The sequence below is a fragment of the Tursiops truncatus genome, chromosome 5 (assembly GCF_011762595.2).
Source record: "Tursiops truncatus isolate mTurTru1 chromosome 5, mTurTru1.mat.Y, whole genome shotgun sequence".
NCBI lineage: Eukaryota > Metazoa > Chordata > Mammalia > Artiodactyla > Delphinidae > Tursiops > Tursiops truncatus.
In genome coordinates this window covers 4,388,210-4,410,462 of record NC_047038.1, presented here as the reverse complement: position 1 = coordinate 4,410,462, position 22,253 = coordinate 4,388,210, and the positions used below count along the sequence as shown (strand labels likewise).

The 22,253-nt window shown below is 43.4% G+C and overlaps 1 protein-coding gene across 7 annotated transcripts in view; it reads left to right on the top strand.

The window, feature by feature from the left end:
- Positions 1-22,253, top strand: part of KIAA0232 (KIAA0232 ortholog) — a 92,056-nt gene that overhangs the window by 46,373 nt on the left and 23,430 nt on the right. For all 7 annotated transcript variants that reach the window (XR_004526591.2, XM_019927970.3, XM_073804819.1 and 4 more), the window contains one exon: positions 11,540-11,677. Coding sequence is in view for 6 of the 7 variants with exons in the window: in XM_019927970.3 (XP_019783529.2) it covers positions 11,540-11,677 (138 nt within the window). In the remaining variant the exon portion in view is untranslated. The remainder of the gene's footprint in view (positions 1-11,539; positions 11,678-22,253) is intronic.

Genomic DNA, 22,253 nt, shown 5'->3' with positions numbered 1-22,253 from the left:
TGGAATTGTATGATTATTTGTGATATTTTATGTTTATTTGTATGTCTCCTCTGCTGGAATATACAATTCATGAAGTTAGGGACCTTGTCCGCCATTTTTTCTGCTGTATTCCCAGCCCTTAAAGCAATTCATGGGATGTAGAAGATGCTCAGAGATTTATTAAAGAAATGAATAGATGTGTGCTTCTTTCTCAGGTGTATGACTTGTGTGTGGAGGGGGAAACATGATGGAGGTGAGTGCAGACGTCATAGGTACACACTGGGGCCTGCCTGCCCTTCAGAGAAGTTACTGTAGCTTCTTCCCTCATCACCACCACCATCTTTCCCATTTTAAAATTTATTTTATTTATTTATTTTTGGCTGTGTTGGGTCTTCGCTGCTGTGTGCGGGCTTTGTCTAGTTGTGGCAAGCAGGAGCTACTCTTCGTTGCGGTGCGCGGGCCTCTCATCGCGGTGGCCTCTCTTGTTGCGGAGCACGGGCTCTAGGCACACGGGCTTCAGTAGTTGTGGCACGTGGGCTCCGTAGTTGTGGCTCGCGGGCTCTAGAGCGCGGGCTCAGTAGCTGTGGCGCACGGGCTTAGTTGCTCCGCGGCATGTGGGATCTTCCCGGACCAGGGCTCGAACCCGCGTCCCCTGCATTGGCAGGCGGATTCTTAACCACTGCGCCACCAGGGAAGAAGCCCCATCTTTCCCATTTTTAAGTGTACAGTTCAGTGGTATTAAATGCATTCATAATGTGCAGCCATCACCGCCATCCATCTCCAGAACTCTTTTCATCTTGTAAAATGAAAACTTTATAATTCCCCTCTCCACACAGCCCCTGGCAACCACCATTATACTTTTTTAAAAAAAAAAAATTTATTTATTTATTTATATTTTTGGCTGCGTTAGGTCTTTGTTGCTGCGCGCGGGCTTTTCTCTAGTTGCAGTGAGCGGGGGCTACTCTTTGTTGCGGTGTGTGGGCTTCTCATTGGGTGGCTTCTCTTGTTGCAGAGCATGGGGTCTAGGTGCACGGGCTTTAGTAGTTGTGGCACGCAGGCTAGAGTAGTTGTGGCTCACGGGCTCTAGAGCGCAGGCTCAGTAGTTGTGGTGCACGGGCTTAGTTGCTCGGCGGCATGTGGGATCTTCCCAGAGCAGGGCTCGAACCCGTGTCCCCTGTGTTGGCAAGCGGATTCTTAACCACTGCACCGCCAGGGAAGCCCTAGTTTGTTGGTTTTTTTAAATAAATTTATTTTATTTATTTATTTACTTTTGGCTGCTTTGGTTCTTTGTTGTTGTGCGCGGCTTTCTCTAGTTGCGGCCAGTGGGGGCTACTCTTCATTGCATGCACGGGCTTCTCATTGCGGTGGCTTCTCTTGTTGTGGAGAACGGGCTCTAGGAATGCGGGCTTCAGTAGTTGTGGCATGCAGGCTCAATAGTTGTGGCTTGCGGGCTCTAGAGCGCAGGCTCAGTAGTTGTGGCGTACGGGCTTAGTTGCTCCGCCACATGTGGGATCTTCCTGGACCAGGACTCAAACCCGTGTCTGCTGCATTGGCAGGTGGATTCTTAACCACTGTGCCACCATGGAAGCCCTATACATTTTGTCTGTATGATTTTGACTGCTCTTAAGTACCTCGTATCAGTGGAATCATACAGTGTTTGTCCTTTTGTGACTGGCTTATTTCACTGAGCACAGTGCCTTCAGGGTTCATCCATGTTGTAGCAGGTCAGAATTTCCTTCCTTTTTAAGGCTAAATAATATTCCATCATATGGATATGCCACTTTTTGCTTATCCATCCATCTGTCAGTGGACACTTGGGTTTCTTCCACATTTTAGCTACTGTGAACAATGCTGCTATGAACATGAGTGTACAAATACCTCATCGAGACCCTGATTTCAGCTTTGGGGGTTATATATCTAGAAGTGGAATTGCTGGATCATGCGATAATTCTGTTTTTAATCTTTTGAGGAAGTGACATTAGCTCCACCATTTTACATTCCCACCAATAGTGCACAGGGTTCCATTTCTACGTATCCTCACCAACATTTGTTATTTCCTGTTTGTTTGTTTGTTTTTACATAGTAGCTATTCTAATTGGTGTGAGGGGTACCTCATTGTAGTTTTTTTTTTTCCCACGGTACGTGGGCCTCTCACTGTTGTGGCCTCTCCCGTTGCGGAGCACAGGCTCTGGACGCGCAGGCTCAGCGGCCGTGGCTCACGGGCCCAGCCGCTCCGCAGCATGTGGGATCTTCCTGGACCGGGGCATGAACCCGCGTCCCCTGCATCAGCAGGCGGACTCTCAACCACTGCGCCACCAGGGAAGCCCCCTCATTGTAGTTTTGATTTACATTTTCCCTGATGATTAATGATGTTGAGCATCTTTTCTTGTGTTTATTGTCTGTTTGCATATCTTCTCTGGAGACTTTAAAGTCCTTTTCCCATTTTTGAATCTGGTTGTTTTGTTGTTGTTGAGTTTAGAAGTTCTCTATAGGTTCTGGATATTAACCCCTTATCAGATACATGATTTGCAAATATTTCCGGGGTTTGCCTTTTCACTGTGTTCATCGTGTCTTTCAGTGCATGAAATTTAAAAATTTTCATGGAGCCCAGTTTGTCTGTTTTTTATTTTGTTACCTGTGTCTTTGGTGTCACATCCAAGAAATCTTTGCCAAATCCAATGCTGAGAAGCTTTGCCCTATGTTTCTTCCAAGAGTTTTATAGTTTTAGCTTTTACGCATAGGTCTTTGATCCATTTTGAGTTAACTTTTATATTTGGTATGTGGTAAGACTCAAATTCCATTCTTCTGCATGTGGGTGTCTAGTTTTCCCAGCACCATTTGTTGAAGAGACTGTCCTTTCCTCATTGAATGCTCTTGACACACTTGTTGAAAATAATTTGAGCGTATATGTGAGGGTCTATTACTGGGCTGTCTGTTCTAGTCATTGGTCTATATGCCTATCTTTATGCCAGTACCTCACTGTCTTGACTTTTGTAGCTTTGTTGCAGTTTCTTTTAAATCCCTAATTAATTGTATCTTCTACCTCAGAGTCCATCATTCTAGAAGTGTAGCTGGGTTATTGCACTTTCTGGTTTTGCCCACAGTTTCAATAAGAATAATCCTTGTACTGATTGCTAGTTGAGTTGGATCATTTCTGTATTCAACAAAACTTGTTCTTTCTGCCCACTTGTAACCTACTTTACAGTATATCCCCATTAGTGTAGCATTTCACTGCTTGGAAAAGCTAGCATTTGCAGTGTTTTCCTTTAACAATAACAGTGGACCCATCCTGGGTTCCTCAGGTGTCTTGCTGCATATACTGTATTTCAACAATCATTCACTCAATAGACATTAATTTAAATTAACTTTACACATAAGGAGTGTGAAAAAAAATTGAGAGTAGGAGTTAGTACTAATGGTGGGTGCACAAGTTCATGTCCACAGACTCCCTCAGATACATAGTGAAAGGGGTGGGGGGGGGTTGGTAAAATCTTTTCATGGAATAGAGAAGATGTTTTGAATATCAGCACTGCATTTAATGCCTGGGTTTTTACTCACCACATGAATGGCCATGATGTGCTTGCTAGACACCGGCAGGCACCAGGACTGCAGAGATGACTGGGGGGGGGGGGGGGCTCTGGGAGACGGCCATCAGGTTCGGGTCTGTGATGTGCTCTGGCTGTGCACAGTCCGGGACGTGGGCCTGGGGGGCAGCGGTGGCGGGAACCACAGGCAAGATCACGGTTGAACAGCCTTGAAGGAAGAAGAAAAGGCGGGTGCGTGCGAGGTCACAGGAGCAGGAAGGGGCCTGATACTGGGAGGCCAGAGGAGGATAGGGAGGGAGAGGGAGGAGATTAGACCGAGAGAGGCGAGCAGGAAGCTGATTCCAAAGAACCTGATGTGCTCTGCTGGAGGATTTGTATTTTAGTCCTGGAGACAAAAAGACCCATTGCTATATTTAGTCAACAGTACCAAATGGCAAGCATGGTAATGGGTGATTGGGTTGGGCAACTGAAAACAGGGAGGCCAATGAGGAACTTGTTGGCTGAAGACCTAGTAGGAAAAAAAAAGGATGCACTTAACCTGAAGTTCTCATTTAATTGGTGCTATTCAATTTTTAGAGGCAGTTTACAGTTCCTTTGAGCAGTGAGAAGTGAATTTATTACTGAGGCCTTTCCTCAGATTCTAGCTATATCTTTCATTCACAAGCAACCAAAAATTTGGTGTAAATCGCCTTAATTGGAAAAAAAGAAAGTCTCGTACAGCTGCAAGTCGAGAATGAGGACTGGCCCTGCCTGGCTCAGCTCAGAGCTCACAGTGTCGTTAGGGCGTCCGCCTGCCTCCCAGCACCAGCTTGGTTTTGCAGCCACTGCTGGGGACTGGAGGGCAAATGACAATGAGCACGTTTCCAGCATCCTGCTCTCACACTGTGCAGAGGGTGTGTTCCCTGCATTCCCAGCAGAAATCTTGTGTGGAGGGCCCATTTTCAAGTGCTCATTTCTGATTGGTCACATGCCTCTCTCTGAACCAGTCTTTGTGGCCAGAGGGATTAAGGCCCACAGATGGGAGTGGCATTAGTCCCATTCAGACTCTTGGTGGTTTGGTTTTTCAGGACTCTTGTTAATGGGAAGCTGTGGGAGGCGGGTGCCCCCGCAGCGAACAGCAGTCGTTGATCCCAGCTGCATTTCACAATGCCGTGGTCTTTTCCTTCCTCCAGTTCTCAGTTTCCTTTTTGATAGAAGACGGCAAGAGAAAGTCAATCAAAACTCTAGCCTTATGTTACCTCACAGTAGTGTCTAGAAAAGCGCCTGACAGTAGATTCTCGGCCTGAGAAGTCCTTTAGCCACATCTTCTTTTGGTGCTTAATAATTGTGCTCTGTCTTTAAGATTATGACTTTGAAGAATCATACTTGATTTGCTGAGTTTACCTAGTAAATATTTGACACATGCATAATATTATATGTTTATGTCTAAGTGGACTTTTAATTAGTATAGCACAGAAAATATAGCAAGTAAAATAGAAATATCTTGAGCTTTTTTATACTGTGTTCTTTTAAGGTCTAATTATTAGTTCAATGCTAATGGTTAATGAATAAGTCATAACACATTCACACAGTACGTGAAGGCAGAAAAAAATAGAATAAGGGAGCTCTCAAATACAGTAAGTGGCAAGAGCAGGATGCATAAAAATATATCTAGTATACTAGTGTTGGTTTAGCTTTTGCTATAGACTTGATGGTGTTTCTTAATGGGTTCAGCCTAAAATTGCAAGGCAAAGTAGCACATATAAGCAAAATTTGTAATGTGGTAAAGTCATTCTAACAGCTAACATTGTTTGAATCACAAATAATGTCAAGTTGCTTTATGCATTTTCATTATGTCAGAAGTTAAAACAAGAAGCAAAATCTCCATTCCCACACAAATTTGCGCTGGATATGTTGTCCAAGGTCAAACTGCAGTTCTAGCAGCATTTTTCACACCTTGACACAGTGCAAAGGAAATGTCTGCCTCTCAGAATCTGTTTAACTTCAGTGAGAAGCTCCCACCTAACTTTCACTTGGGAGTGATTGATCTGCAATATGATGACATGCTAAAAGGCACGTATTGGGCTTCCCTGGTGGCGCAGTGGTTGAGAGTCCCCCTGCCGATGCGGGGGACACGGGTTCGTGCCCCGGTCCGGGAAGATCCCACATGCCGCGGAGCGACTGGGCCCGTGAGCCATGGCCACTGAGCCTGCGCGTCCGGAGCCTGTGCTCTGCAGCGGGAGAGGCCACAACAGGGAGAGGCCCGCGTACCACACACACACACAAAAAGCACGTATCAAGGGAAGAAGCTAACAGAATTTTAAAAATTCCTTCTAAGCAATTAATCTGTTCCGTTGAACCCATGCCTGTGGATTAATATCAGTAAAGACATTTTCAAAGATGAAATACGTAAAATCTTAAGAATCAGCATGAACAGGGTAGTTAGGTAAGAACCAAAAAAGACATCTAGATTGGAAAGGAAGAACGAAAACTATCTCTGTTGACATACTGACGTGGTGTTGTGTATAGAAAATCCTAAGGAATGAAATTACGAAAATTCCATTTACAATAGTATGAAAAAGAATAAGATATGTAGGAATAAATTTAACAAAAGAAGTGTAAGACTTGCACACTAAAAATTATAAAACATCATTGACAGAAATCAAAGAGATCTAATAAATGGAAAGACATCCCATGTTCATGATCAGAAGACTTAATATTGTTAACATAGCAGTGCTCCCCAAACTGATCTGCAGATTCAAGGCAATCCCTATCAGAATCCCAGCTACCTTTGTTGCAGAAATTGGCAACTGATCCTAAAATTCATACGGAAATGCAAGGGACCCAGAATAGCCAAAAGAATTTGAAAAAAGAAGAACAAAGTTGGAGGACTAACACTTCCCAGTTTTAAAACTTATTGCAAGGCTCCTATAAGCAAGATGGTTTGATCCTGGCATACATATGGCTGGCCGTATGTAATGGAACTGAGAATTCAGAAATAAACCTTTGTAGTTTCCAGCAAGACCATTCAATGGGGGAAAGAATAGTCTTCAGCAAAAGGTGCTGGGACAACAGGATAACCATGTGTAAAAGGATGAAGTTGGACTCCTGTCTCATACCACATACAAATATTAACTGAAAATGGATTATAGACCTAAATATAAGAGCTAAAAGTATAAAACGTAGGAGAAGACATAAGAGTAAATCTTCATGGCTTGTATTAGGCAGTGGTTTCTTAGATACCAAAGCATAAGCAGCCAAAGAAGATATCAATGTATTAACTTCATCACAGTGAAAAACTTTTATACTTCAAAGGATATCATCAAGAAAGTGAAAAGACAACCCATAGAATTAGATAAAATAGGGACTTCCCTGGCGGTCTAGTGGTAAAAAATCCGCCTTCCATTGCAGGGGACTCGGGTTCGATCCCTGGTCAGGGAACTAAGATCCCACATGCCGCGGGGCAACTGAGCCTGCGCGCGTCTAGAGAGCCCGCCTGCCGCACACTACAGAGCGTGCCACAACTAGAGAGAGAAAACCCACACGCCACAACTAGAAAGAAGCCCACGCCGTGACAAAAGATCCTGCATGCCTCAGCAAAGATCCCGTGTACCACAACTAAGACCCGACGCAGCCAAAATAATAATAATAATAAAGAAAATAAATAAATAAAATGAACATTAAAAAACCAAATTAGATAAAATATTTGTAAATCATTTATATCTGATAAGGGATGTGTATTCAGAATAGATGATTTAAAAATGGGCAAAAGATTTGAATAGACATTTGTCCAAAGAAGATATGCAAATGGCCAATAAGTACCTTAAAAGATGCTTAACTTCATTGGTCATTAGGGAAAATGATGAGATACCACTTCATCCTCACTAGGATGGCTAAAATAAAAAACACAGACAATAACAAATGTTGGTGAGGATGTAGAGAAATTAGAATCTTCATATACTTCTGGTGTGATTGTAAAATGGTATAGCTGCTTTGAAGAATAGTCTGGCAGCTCTTCAAAAGGTTGAATATAGAGTTACCATGTGACCCAGCAATTCCACTCCTAGGTATATCCCCAACAAGATTGAAAATATGTGTGCATACAAAAACTCGTATATGAATGTTCACAGCAGTATTATTCACAATAACCGAAAGGTGAGAACAATCCAGATATCCGTCAGTGGATGAATGGATAAACAAAGTGTGGTACATCTATGCAGTGAAATATTATTTAGTCATAAAAGGTAATGAAGTACTGATACATGCCACAACACGGATGAGCCTTTAAAACGTTACACCAAACAAAAGAAGCCAGGCAGGAAAGGATATGGATTGTATAATTCTATTTATATGAAATGTCTAGCATAGGAAAATCTATAGAGACAACAGATTAGTAGTTGCCAGTGACTTGGGAGAGAGAGGAATGGGAAGTAACTGCTAGTGGGTACAGGGCTTCTTTTTGGGGTGATGAAAAATGTTTCAAAATAAGGTAATGGCAGGACTTCCCTGGTGGCGCAGTGGTTAAGAATCCGCCTGCCAATGCAGGGGACACGGGTTCGATCTCTAGTCCGGGAAGATCCCACATGCTGCAGAGCAACTAGGCCTGTGTGCCACAACTACTGAGCCTGTGCTCTAGAGCCCGTGAGCCACGACTACTGAGCCCGCGAGCCACAACTACTGAGGCCCGCATGCCTAGAGCCCGAACTCTGAAACAAGAGAAGCTGCCGCAATGAGAAGCCTGCGCACCGCTATGAAGAGTAGCCCCCGCTCGCCACAACTAGAGAAAGCCTGCGTGCGGCAACAAAGACCCAACGCAGCCAAAAATAAATAAATAAATAAATTTAAAAGAAAATAAGATAATGGTATTGTTGCATAACCCTGTGAATTATACTAAAAACCACTGAATTGTATATTTAAAAAGCAAATTTTATGGTTTGTGACAAAGCGAGTGCCAGACACGTGTTCTAGGTGAACAGCTACAGGAGCTCTTCTCATTTCTCTATTCTTGACTTACGAGTATTCCATTAAAAAAAAAAAAACAAAAAACTTTCGACTGTTAAAGGAGTATGACCTAGTTACAAGAAAAGTTATAGATTCCTGTTCCTGCTCACAAAGAGACGAGCTCCTTGGTGGCCTCTTAGTACATTTCTCTCAGACATTTTAATGCACATTAATAGGTGTGCATGTGTATTTTAACCAAAAATGAGATCATACTGTTGTATAAAGTACTTCTCTTATATATATTGTGAGTAGCTTCCCATGTCAGTAAATACACTTCATAATCTCTTTAATGGCTGTAATATCTAATTGCCTGGATGAATTATAACTTATTAACCAAGTCCTCCTTATTTGACATTTAGGTTTTCTCTACATGTTTGCAGTTATTGACAGCTATATGATCAACATCACTGTAGCTAAATATATGCACACTTTGGTGATTTTTTTTCTTAGGCTAAATTCCCGGAAGTAGAATTATTGATCAAAAGTACATATGCATGTTTAAGATATTTGATATGTATTGTCAAACTGCCCTCAAGAAGGACTGTGTGTCCATGTGAATTTTGAAAAGCCCTTCTGCCTGTATAATAAAACTTTATTTGGACCTTTGAATGTGTTATTAACCCTGCTGAGCTTTAATATAGCTGCAGTAGTGGACTTCCACTAGTGGACCACCAGTGGACTTACCTGGTGGTCCAGTGGGTAGGACTCCATGCTCCCAACATGGGGGGCCCGGGTTCAATCCCTGGTTAGGGAACTAGATCCTGCATGCCACAACTAAAAGATCTCGCCTGCCGTAACTAAGACCTGGCACAGCCAAAATAAATAAAAATAAATAAATAAATATTAAAAACATTTATATATATATATAGCTTCAGTAGAGAAACATGTTTATAATGCTGAGTAAAGAGAAAGCCAGTCTCAGCAACTCAAACAGAAAGGAGTCCTGTTTTCAGTAATTACACAGAACTTTTCTACCTTCTTTGTTTTATACGCTGTGAATAGAGGAAAATTATAACATTTTCCTCTGTCTTCAGAAGCTTCAAATCTACATTGTTATGGTTCCGTTTCTGCTCCTGTGAAAGAACAAGCTCTATCTCCAGAAGATATCACTGATAAGGAATGTCAGGTTTCAGCTGTTATCCAGCCAAACACATTAGATAAATGGAAATATACTGAGAGTTTTTACTTGGCCATCAAGCACATTTTCCCTTGGCAAATGGAATTGACACCACTCAGCCAGCAAATATGTTTTTCGGGTTCACGAGATCTGCAAACATGCCCAAGAAATTAAGTAAAAAGTATGTTAATCATGATGAGTATAGAGGGGAGGGGTCCTCCCACTCTTATCTGGTGGCATGAAAGTAATTTTATGTATTTGATTACAGTAAAGATTGGCTACACAGTTGATGGTGTATGATTTGATCCAAGAGATCTTTTGAATTTATTATTATTGTGCTTTTCCTTTCTTCCATCTCATTCATTAATTCATATCTATTTCCTGAGGGCCCACTGTAGGCCAAATATTCTTCTAAGGAGTTTTCTTAATTTTGCCTTTGTCTTTCTTTCTAATCTTTTTTCCCCCTCTTGTCTGTCCACTGGTTTTAATAATAATTTACCAAATGAAGGGCAAAATGAAGTGGCAAAGCAATTAAAAATACTCAAGTCCCAGTTTAGGGAGTTAAAGTAAACCTACATCTTGGAATATTGTATAACCAAAGAATTTGTAGTAACATGGGGGTAATGTTTACAATATAAGTTAAGTACAAAATTGTACAAATAGTGTGAATTCAATCATGTGTGTTTTTGTTTTTTGTTTTTTGTTTTTGCGGTACGCGGGCCTCTCACTGTTGTGGCCTCTCCCGTTGCGGAGCACAGGCTCCAGACGAGCAGGCCCAGCGGCCATGGCTCACGGGGCCCAGCCGCTCCGCGGCATGTGGGATCTTCCCGGACCAGGGTACGAACCCATGTCCCCTGCATCGGCAGGCGGACTCCCAACCACTGCGCCACCAGGGAAGCCCCAATCATGTGTTTTTTTAAAGCATGTGAAAAAGACCAAATGAAGCAGACCAAATTGTTATAATTTTCACTGGGTGGTAGGATCGTGGATGATTTGCTTTCTTCCTGCTTTTCCAGTTTTCCTTAGTTTTTATAACAGGCATATATAGTCAAGGGGAAAATAGGCTTAAAATACATAAAATATTTTATATCTGTTGTTTTTTAGACTGCAAGTTACAGGAATGAACCATTCACCTGTTAAATGTTAAAATCTGCTAGTAAGGGACTTACTTCCCTGGCGGTCCAGTGGTTAGGACTTTGCCCTTCAACTGCATGGGGCACGGGTTCAATTCCTGGTCTGGGAGCTAGGATCCTGTATGCCGTGTGGCGCGGCGGGGGAAGAAAAGAAAATCTGCTGGTAACATGAGCAGTCATTATTGACGAGTGGGAAGTACAGAAAAGAGGACCTTTAATTGTGTGTATAGTTTAGAATTTATACTGAAATTTAAATGATAACACTTGAATTTACATGTGAATGAGTTTATTAGCATTTTCTATAAATATAAATGGGTCAGATTTATTGAGATCATAAATCCTAAATAATAATTACTTCAGTAACAGATATCGAAATAATGGATTAGGACTTCCCTGGTGGCGCAGTGGTTGAGAGTCCACCTGTCGATGCAGGGAACACAGGTTCGTGCCCCGGTCCAGGAAGATCCCACATGCCACGGAGCGGCTGGGCCCGTGAGCCATGGCCTCTGAACCTGCGCGTCCGGAGCCTGTGCTCCGCAATGGGAGAGGCCACAACAGTGAGAGGCCCACGTACTGTAAAAAAACAAAAACAAACAAACAAAAAAGGATTATTCTGAAGTGCTCTGATTGACAGTGTCCTATGGTCTCTTAATTTATTAGTGTATACCAATTTGTGAATGAAAATAATTTGGTAGGGGAATATATGTGTAAGTATGTGGGAAATAATAGTGTTTGAAACTTGTTATTCAGCGTTGATCATTGAAACTCGTCCATTCTTATTTTAGGAGAATGACATCTTCCTGGGCTGGGAAAAAGGAGCTTATAAGAAATGGGGAAAGAGTAAGAAAAAGTGCTCAGATCTAACTTTAGAAGAAATGAAAAAACAGGCTGCTGTCCAGTGTCTTCGATCTGCTTCTGATGAAGTAAGTTTACATTTGATTTCTAATACTTAGGGGAGAAAAAAAGGTGGTGTGTCTTAAAAGTTTACCGATAATACATCTTAACCAAAAAAACCTTAGAAAAGTAAAGTACTCATTATCTCACCACCGTTACGTAAACATTGCCATGTTTTCCTTTATAGTATTTTTCTATATATATTGAGTTTTATATAACATATTCTTTTTTATGTACTGTTGTAGTTGGAGAATACATAAAATTTTATATATATGTTTCCCCGTTTAACATGTATTTCATTTTGTTATTATTGATACCTTATCTTTATGCTTTTTAGTGGCTAAGTTACGTTTCATCAAGTAATATTCCAGTGGCCGCCTAATATGTTCTTTATTACTGGATATTGAGAGTGCTCTTGGTTCTGTGTTATGCTCTCCAGAATATTTTCATGCGTGGCTCTTTCCATGGTGTATATGTATATATTTTGGATACATTGCTAGAAGTGGGAAAACAGTTCTAACATTTAAGAACACTGTGCTTGATTCATAATTTTTTGTTTGTTTTTAAGGAAAATAGTATAAGATTGTTTTAGTGACCTTTTAACGTTTCATGTAAAATATTTCTTATGTCCTTCAGCATCCTGAACTAACGCCATAGTTTTAGAGCATAATCGCTGTTTAAATTAATACTCTGATTCTTTGTTGCTCACTATAAGATAAAATCTCTGCGATCATAACTGCTTGGAAAATTATTTTGCTTTTACCATGCTATTTGAGATAGTGTGCTTTAAGCACCTTTACAGTTCAAAGTTAAATTGAGAAGATTCATACAAGGTGTGGAGAGCAGCTTCCGACCTGCAGAAACTTCCTTCCTAAATTAAGTTATCAAGCGGTCTGATGTTGGGGGTAACCAGCTTTGCTGCATTTGATAATCTGCAGAAGTTCTATTTTGTCTCCCACCTACCACACATAGCCGTGAAAGCTTGTTCAGTGCTTCCCAGCTGTGTGTTCTCATCCTGCTCAGAGTTGTCTGTGGGAGCCCGACTCCCTGGCCTGTGCCCATGGTACCTGGTGCCTACCCTCACATCCTAAACGCAGTCGTGCTTTTCTGTCTTCCCTTCATGACTGTGCTCCTTGGACGCCAGGACTGTGAGTTCCCCATCTTTGCATCTCCTGGTGCCTGGCAGAGTGAGTGCCTGTCGTGTAGAAGGTACTGCATTTCTCTTGAATTAGTTGAACCTCAGTTTCCAAAGCGTCTTCCACTTTCATCCAGTCCTTCTTTTTCCCCTTCCCACTGTTTTCCTCTCCCTCACCTCTTGGATTTTTTTTTAACTTCTGATTTCTTGAAGCTGCTGCCTCATAGACTATGGGATAGGAATTTGGAAGTTACCACTCATGTGGTTATCTTAGGTACCTTTTTGTTACAAAGAGGAGGAACATAATTAACCTAGTTTAGGAGAAAATGGAAATATACATAAAGGTTACAGGGATATCTCACTGAAACCCAGTGCTGGAAATGCAGCAGCCTGGGGAGTGACCTGAACTGGGAACCAAATGATTGGCAGCCGAAGTCATTTTCTCTAATGACCCACAGTCTCTCATTTGCTTCTCTCTGTGCTTCTGGGTCATTCCCTCTCTACCTGAAGTCTGGCTTTCTCTGCTTCGGCACACGCATGGTGAAAAAATGACCATTCTAGCCCCAGCCCAGCATGACTGCTGAAGTCTGGTACCCAGCCCCATTCAGTTGAGGGAGAATCTGATTTGCTAGGCTTGGGCCGGTTGTCCACCTGTGCTTTGATAAGCTGTGGCGAGGGGACAGAGTTGCCTGCAGGTCCATTCCTTCAACAGGGGCTGAGTGATGAGCAGTCCTCAGAGAAACGGGGGTGGTTGGACAGTTACCCAAAAGGTGTTTTCTGTGTGACACTGAAGGGGGTAATAGATTGGTAAAGGATTTCAGAGCTTTTAAAGGAATTGAAAATGGAGATGGTTTTTAAAAGTGAGAGGTTAGTTCAGGTAAATTCTTTGAGCAAAATCCAAAAAAGCTACTGCTGAGTCATGGTGGGGAGGAAAATATTAGTAGGGAGTTTCAGTCTGGGAAAGGATCTTATTTCTGCTTTGGACCAAAGTTGCTGAGAAATGACTCTAGCCTTCGACTCATGGTGAAGTGGACTGAAAAACAAGGACAGCTGAAATCAGCTGTGGGCAAAGGGGGAGCACAGGCATCTTGTTGTGTGCAGTGCAAGACCCTTCTCCTCTGACAGCTTTTTGAGTGTGTGTAATTCATCCTAGCTGAGCATGATGTGTGCCAACAAAGAACTGGTGTCAGGTAGAAACAGTGCAGGGGAGGAGAGTGGCTTGCACAGATCTTTGATTCTTTAAGTTGTTGCTTTAGAAAATGCTTTCCTTTGCCTGGCTGTCAAAGGCGGGATTTTTGTTTTCAAACCCAATGAAGCATATTTGTCCTAACTCTTTCCTTCTCATTTTATTAAAAATTACTGCGTTCTTTTTCCTAATAAGGATTGTTTTTTTAATCTTACCAAATTAAAGTCGGCTGAGGAAGTGAATGTGCCAGTCGTACACCAGGAGCTCAGCCGAGTGCTTGGGGACAGAATGAAAAGGAAGTAGGAAGTCCTCAAGCCCCGGAGCCCTGTCCCGAGCCGCCTGCTGTGTGTGCATCAGTGCACAGCCCCCTTAGGACAGCTCACCTGGCTCTTGGGAGCCAATGGAAAGAAGTTGAAAAGAACCCTCTCTAACTATGGCCTGTAACAATGGAAAGGATTCACTGTGGTCACTTATGAACTGTAGGCTAGCTTTTTTCCCCCTAGAATCTGCCTGGTGGCTTCAGTGAAAAGAAGAGAGCAAAGAAGGCCCTATGTAGGAAATTATAATGCAGAGTTCTATTTTATCTTATATTTTTGCCACAGTGAATGTTTGCACGTGGGTGTGTTGTTCATTCCCTAAATACTGAGGATGGTAATGTTCGCGATTCTGTGCTTTGCTTTCCCACCCAGTTCTAATGCCAACTTAGACCCCTTCTTCGTGCAGCTCTGTGTAGTCACTACTAACTGATCAGAGTCAAAAGCCACTAACAAGTTTACAGTCTAATTGCTTAAAATGTTAATGACATAATCAAGACAGTAACGTAGGTGATGCTATCACTCTATTAGGTAGGTAGGTAGAGGTGATGTTCTGAGTTACATGTGAGATGAATTCTTTTCTCATTACTTTCGTGTGTGCATGTGTGACTGTTACAGCTACAGTGTTAGCTGTTTCTGTAAAAGCATCCAGAGTTATCAGACTCTTCGCTCGCCATGGTTTAAATAGAATGGTAGACTTCTCTGACTGCAGTTTTACATCCCTGTGGTGGGACGCTGTGCCTCCGCTTAATCCTTGCATCAAGTTGTACCCGCATTTCAGCACGTCTCTGAACCCGCTCAGCCCAATATTTATCTGAGAAACGTCACCAAAACCATAAGGAAACTCAGTTATGTCCAAATTTAATTTTATACACTGATGGTAGTTTGGCAACACCCGTGAACATCTGTGAGCCATCGTTTATTCCTGTTGGGGACCATGACCTTTAATGGGCTTTGTTGTTTGTTAAGTCCCAGCTGAAACTGCCTTTGCTAATACTCTTCGTTTACACATGCAAATAAAATGGAATTCTTTGGTACTCACTTTTTTATTTTTTCGGTATGCGGGCCTCTCACTGTTGTGGCCTCTCCCGTTGCAGAGCACAGGCTCTGGACATGCAGGCTCAGCGGCCATGGCTCACAGGCCCAGCCGCTCCGCGGCGTGTGGGATCTTCCCAGACCGGGGCACGAACCCGTGTCCCCTGTATCGGCAGGCGGACTCTCAACCACTGCGCCACCAGGGTAGCCCTGGTACTCATTTTTTGCTATAACATTTTGCATTTGATTTGAGTGCAGTTAGTAATGGGGACTGTAAATAAGAACGGTGCTGTGACTCAGCGATAGGCCACTCAGACCTCCCCCAGGTGGGCATTTTATAGTTACGTGATGTTATTCTAAGCTGTTCTGTTTCTCTTACCAGTGGACATGGCACACGCCTGATGTGGTTACATATATCCACACCTCCCTTTCTCCCTTTTAAAAACATAAAAAGTGGAACTGTGCGGACTGTTGTTTTTTGAATCCTCAAGTTTACTTGGTTCTGTTTTCTCTTTCCCCAGAGTTGGAGCTTTTCATATTGTTTTGTTTTTGTTTTTAATAATTAGTTATATTTCTGTTTTATTTTTATTGAGCTACTTAAAACTGAATCAGGGCTAGTATTTCATCTCCCATTTTGGGAATGGTTAGGATATTAGAAACTCAACAAGGCCCTGTTTGGGGAATAAAGTTAGGATGCAATGATAACTTATTTCAATTAAGTTAGTCTTGAAAGTAACAGCACTGCAACTTACCCTGGGTAACTGACTTGCTCTGTGGTTATTCAGCGTCTTGTAGAGGATTTATGTCCTCAGTACAGTGAAGTCTTATTGCAACTGCTCATGTTTTCACATTCAGCTAAGTTCACCAGTAACATTCTTTTTGCCAGTAAAAGTACGTAGTACATCTCAATATTTTGCGTATGTTTTGTTTATATGCTGTACAGGGTTGTATATAAAATACATGTAAAGTCATTTATGGCAATTTACTTTCAAGGTTAATTTTGACCATGTACATTGTTTCTTTGCATGCTGACATTTGAACTTATCCATTCTGGATAATGAGCATCAAGACAATGGTAACTAACATTTACTGAGCCCTTAGATGTGTGCAGTGCCCGTCTGGGTGCGCTGTCCACGTTGTAAGAGGTGATGCTGTGCTCCCTCTACAGGCCAGACCCCTGAGAAGCCAGTGGTTATTAAAGCCAAGAATGTTCACAATTGCTGTGTTGTCACAGCCAACCCTGCGTGAGGAAGCCTAGGCCTTATCTCCTTGGGCATAGAAAGAGCTGGGTATTCAAGGAAGCCTGTAGGCCGTTATGAGGACTTGGCTTTTCCTCTGAGAAGCCTCGAAAGTTGGAGAGTTTGGAGCAGAGGGGTGATGTAACTTGACTTAAATGCTGATAAGGTGCTGCTGGCTGCTGCATTTAAGAGTAGATGGGTTGGGGCGAGGCAGGGTAGATGGAGGGGCAGAGGCAGATGCAGAGAAAGCAGGTAAGGAGCTATTACCTTATTAGTCCAGCAGGCCGATGAGGGCGAGACCTTGTTTCTAAATGTATTTTGAAGGTAGAGCTGACAAGACTGGATGTAGGGTGGAGGAAGAGGGCAGAGGCAGAGAAGGCAGCCAAGGTTTTGGGGCTGAGCATCTGCAAGAAAGGAATCTTCATTTACTGAGGAAAAGGAAATTGGGAAGAAGCACTAATTTGTGGGTGGATGGGTGTGAGATGCCTGTGAGAGAGGCCGGTGGAGATTTTGAAAACGCAGTTGGATATGCGTGTCTGGGGTTGATGGGCTGGGTGGTTTGGGGGAGGAGATTGAACAATAGACCACTGGCTTGTTTGGCCAGAGCTTGCCGTCTGGCATGTCTCCAGGGGCTGAGTAGGACGCTAAATGAATGAGGTGGTGGGGAGCGGGTTGGCCTGTGGGAAACGCCGTCCCGGTGGTGCCAGGTCTTCTCTCTTTTTAGAAAAGGTAGAAAGTTGGGATTTTTATAGGAAATTTCCTACACTATTAAATGCTGAAAGTGAGGGTGTGGAAAAGGAAACAAGTGGGAGGGGCTGCTCTAAAAATCTGAGGGTGAGGTGAGCAAAAGGGCATAAAAAGAGGCGTACGCGGGGGTTAGTGAGTGGGGTGTGACAGACCGAGTGCGCGAGGGCGGGAAGGCAGACGCGGGGAGGGACAGAGACCAGAACAGTGAGCACCTGTGTACGTGGCTTGAGAAACACATAATTGTGAAAACAGCTTGAGCCCCGCAAGTGCCCTTTCCTCGTGGTACTTCTCTCCCTCTCTCTCCAAGGTTACCAGTGCTCTGAACTTGGTTTTCCTCTCTCCCGTGCACGTCTTTATACTTTTACTAAATGTTATTTGAGGGGATACACAAATGTGTGACTATTTTGCATGTTAGCTTTATATGAATGGTATCATACTCTATGTATTTTGTAACTTGCTTCTTTTAGTTAACATTTTGAAAGATTTATCTATGTTACTAGTATGATCTTATAATTTCTCTTCACTGCTAAATGTCCATTGTAACACTGTAAAGCTATTTATTCTTCTGGTAATGGACCTTTCAGTTGTTTCCCAGTTTTGATTGTTATAAAGAACACAGCAAGGACCATTCTTGTGCTCCCACCCTTGTGCACATGTACAGTGCCTTGTCTAGAGTATATACTTAGGCATCAGACTGCTACATTAAAGTCAGTTGTTTTTTTCACCATTTTAGCATTACAGGCTTGCGTATCTGATGAAAGCTATGGACCTAACCAGAAAGATTATCTTTTCTTCTATGCCGCCTTGGCCTATAGTAGGTGTGCAGTAATATTTATCCATTGCATACTTCCCTCCTCCTCTATACCACATTCTAGAGAGCAAATATAAATAAGAGCTGGAGGCAAGCCATTGGGTAGATTTTTGTAGATCCTCCTGTGTTTAAAGATGGGAATCACAGCCCTCATGCAGGTGCCTTGGCAGAGACAGCCTTTTGTTTGTTTGGATTTTTTGTTTAAAAATTATCCTTAAATGGCTGTAGGCCATGGATGTTTATTCCATCCACGTAACCACGTGCCCCACTGCTTCCTATTGCATTATACCTGGCTGTCACATGTTTGTATTACTTCCCTGGCCACTGAAGACATGAGTTTATGAACCCTGGTATATATTCTCAGTTGTCTTATTGGTGCTCTTTTATTTATTGACTTAACAAGTCTGTGGGTTGGGTAGGGCTCAGCTGGGAGGTTCTTTTGCTGGTCTTGTTTTTTTTTTTAACTATTGATATATATATATATATATATTTAATATTTATTTATTTGGTTGTGCTGGGTCTTAGTTGGCGCGTACGGGATCTTCATTGCCCTTTTAGTTGCGGCATGCGGGCTCTTAGTTGTGGCGTGCGGGCTCTTAGTTGTGGCGTGTTGGATCTAGTTCCCTGACCAGGGATCGAACCCGGCTCCCCTGCATTGGGAGCACGGAGTCTTAGCCACTGGACCTATAGGGAAGTCCCACTGGTCGTGTTTGTTTGGTTTTTTTGTTTAATAAATTTATTTATTTGTTTTTATTTTTGGCTGTGTTGGGTCTTCGTTGCTGTGCGCGGGCTTTCTCTAGCTGCAGCGAGCGGGGGCCACTCTTCGTTGCAGTGCACGGGCTTCTCATTGTCATGGCTTCTCTTGTTGCAGAACACAGGCTCTAGGCACGTGGGCTTCAGTAGTGGTGCAGGCTCAGTAGTTGTGGTGCACGGGCTTAGCTGCTCCGCGGCATGTGGGGTCTTCCCGGGCCAGGGGTTGAACCCGTGTCCCCTGCATTGGCAGGCAGATTCTTAACCACTGCGCCACCAGGGAGGCCCCCGCTGGTCTTGTCTGAGGTCTCATACCGTTGCAGTCATTGGCAGCTGGGACCGGAACATCCAAGATTGCTCTCTTAGCTTGTCTGGCACCTCAGGAGGGATAGCTAGGAGCTGTGACCTTCTCCGCGTGGCTAGCTTAGGCTTCTGTCTACGGCAGATGGAGCCCGGGAGTTAGCATTCTTAGAGGGCATGCATCACACTTGCTAGTGTCTCACTGAGGAATCCTAGCACATTTGGGGGAGGGACCTATACTAGGGTTGAGTGCCAGGAGTCGTGGCTCACTGAGGTTACCAGGCTTTCCCCATCCTGACAGGTACTTTCGTGACAGATGGAAGCCAGACAGGCTTAGGACACCAGGCACCTCTGAGGGAAAGCATGAGATACCATAATGAAAACTGGGGACTAAATGAAAGTTGGCAAGTTGTTGAATCCCCACCCCTTTCTTCTCCCTGTCTGCTAGAACTCTGAAGATTGGGGAATTTCTCTCTGAGGAAAAGGTTGCTGCAAAGAAGAAACAATCCAAGGGACAAGATGATCTCTTGAAAATTCTAAACATGATAATGGGAATGAAAGAACTCAACAGAAGGGTTGGAAGGTATAGCTGAGGAAATCTGCCAGGAAGTAAAAGCAAAAAACGAAGAAATGGCAAATAGGAAAGAAAAAAGAAATTAGGGGACCGATACAAGGAGTTCAAAACCCAGCTATTTGGAAGTGTCATTGGTATGCTCCCATTTTCCAGCTGTGAAAAGTAAGGCTTTGCTAGGTGACTGGCTTAAGGGCGGCCATGTGGCTAACCCTGAGGTGAAGTTCAAACCCACGTCTTTTTGACTCCCAGCGGCATGGACCGCTTGAGTGCCCCGGAGAACCACATTGGTTAATGATCACAGGGTTGGTGTGGAACTGCCTGTCACGCATTTAGGCAATATCCAGTCCCAAAGGGTTCTCCATAAAAGATTAACCTTTGAGATGATTAACATAGCTACAGAAGCCTTTGACTACGGAGAGGAGAGAGAATGAGGCAGAATACGTCAGATTGCCTTTGTTTCCTTGATGCTGATGATTAAGTTCAGTAGTTGAGAAGGATGGGAAGCGCAGAGTGGGGAGAAGCATTGGAAACGCTGTGGTATGGGAAGTGATAGAAACTTATCAGGGAACAAATAAAAATCTTTCCCAGAAGCAGTGGGACAGTAGCTGCAGTGTTTGACCTGGGCTGCATCATCACGGAAGTGGCTCCACCCTGTAGCCTAGGAGACGGAAGGCAGCAGTGCCAGCACCGTGGAGTCCCCAGAATCCAGGGGACTCTGCAGTGTCTGGGTCAGGTTAGTTACCTTTCCTACTCCTCCACCCTCAAACTCAAATCAGAGCAAACACTCAAGGCATTTTAAAAAGCAGTGAATCCAAAACTGAGACTCTGGGAAGTGAGAAACGAATCAACAGTCTAGAGGGGCACCAGTATTTAGGTGACCCATGTGACAGGCACTCTGAGGGGTGCCTCACACGCACATCACCTTAGTTTACCCTCGGGAATCTTGAGAGGGAGGTGTTCAGAGACCAGGAGTGGCGCTGCACCCTACTGCCCAGTGAGTATGGGCAAGGCAGGAATGCAGGCCCAGATACATTGCCCCCGGCCATCTCCCAGCTGTGAGAAGTAACAGTTATTCGAGGGTAGACTCCCTGAGGGTAGGGAGCTCATCTCTCCCCGTGTCCTACCTGGCCGTCGGGGGCCCTGACCATTTGCTGAGAGTGAGTGAGTGAGTGTGTGAGAGAGAGAGAAGTACACGAGTGAATGGTCATGCGTCTGGAAGACCACTTATTGAACATCTCCTGAAAAGTGCCCGGCTCTGTGTGTGCGCCCCCCGGTGTTCAGATTTGGATACCATAACTTGAATTTTAGAGTGGTCCTGTGGTTTGCAGAGCAGTTTCTCATGTTGGTTTGGTACTGGGAGGTAAGTGGGTATCAGCCATCTTACAGCTGGGAAAAGCAGTTCATGAGTTACGTGGTAGAATGTTAGTGTTTTTTCACCTACGGCATTGTTTCCCCTTAGAGCTGTCACTAAGGTATGAGTATAATGTACTGCAGGCTCTCAGTATTCTTGAATGCCCTCGCGGATATGGTATACTGTTAAAATATGATTAACAAAATTATCTAGTATTTAATATCATAGTTGGGAAAATGGACATAGTTGCTCATTAACAGCGCCAAGTCGACACCTCAGAATGCCTGCCAGGAGACGACAGGGTCCGGTGCTGCTTCTGACACCCCTTCTTGTTGCTCAGTTTGCTATCATGATAACCCAGTGGTCTAATGATTTTTTTGAAAAAATACAATTATGATGCTTCAGGAATCAAGGAAGACAGAATCGGGGTCGGTAGAGCTTGCTCTTGTGTACAGGGTCGAGGACTAAGCGTGTTGTCTATTATCCATTTATATATGAGAGCAAATGTATATACTTCTAAGCTGCATTACTATCCAGAACAGCTAAATTTTACAGTTGCTTGGAAGTGCTTTCCAAGACAAAGCGTAAAAAGTAACATCTGGTGACTGTTGTAATGAGCGCTCTATGGAGAATAGTAGGTGGCCCGCCGTTGCAGAGGATCGAGCGGAGTCGTATAAGCAATCCCTAGGGCTTGGTGTTCTGCCCTGGAGACTGGCACCGGCTTTAGAAACACAGTGACACAGGCTTGCTGTACAGACCAGCGTGCAGCCGCGAGTCAGCTGACAGTGGTGTTAGGTTCATGGTCTGGAGGAAGTGGAATAAAACGGCCATACTCATCACACCTTTAACATTATGGTAAGCAGAATCTTTCCGATGGAATTGTGTAGTCAGAGTTGTGCTTATGACTAATATCTGCCATGGTTTTTAGGAATTTTTAAGGAAAGGACAGCTCTCCTCTGGCCCATTTCCCTTTCTTCTTTTGTCCTGTCTCCTGTAAAAAGCTGTGATATGATGTGGATAGACTGTAACTATCAATGTTTACAATTAGCTGTTTTCATTGTAATCTTTCTTGCTGCTCAAACTGGGTAACTGCGGTTTCTTGTTGAGGATATCTGTAATACTTTGCTGAGTCATTTTGTGTGAGGTGAATGGGGTAGCGTCTAT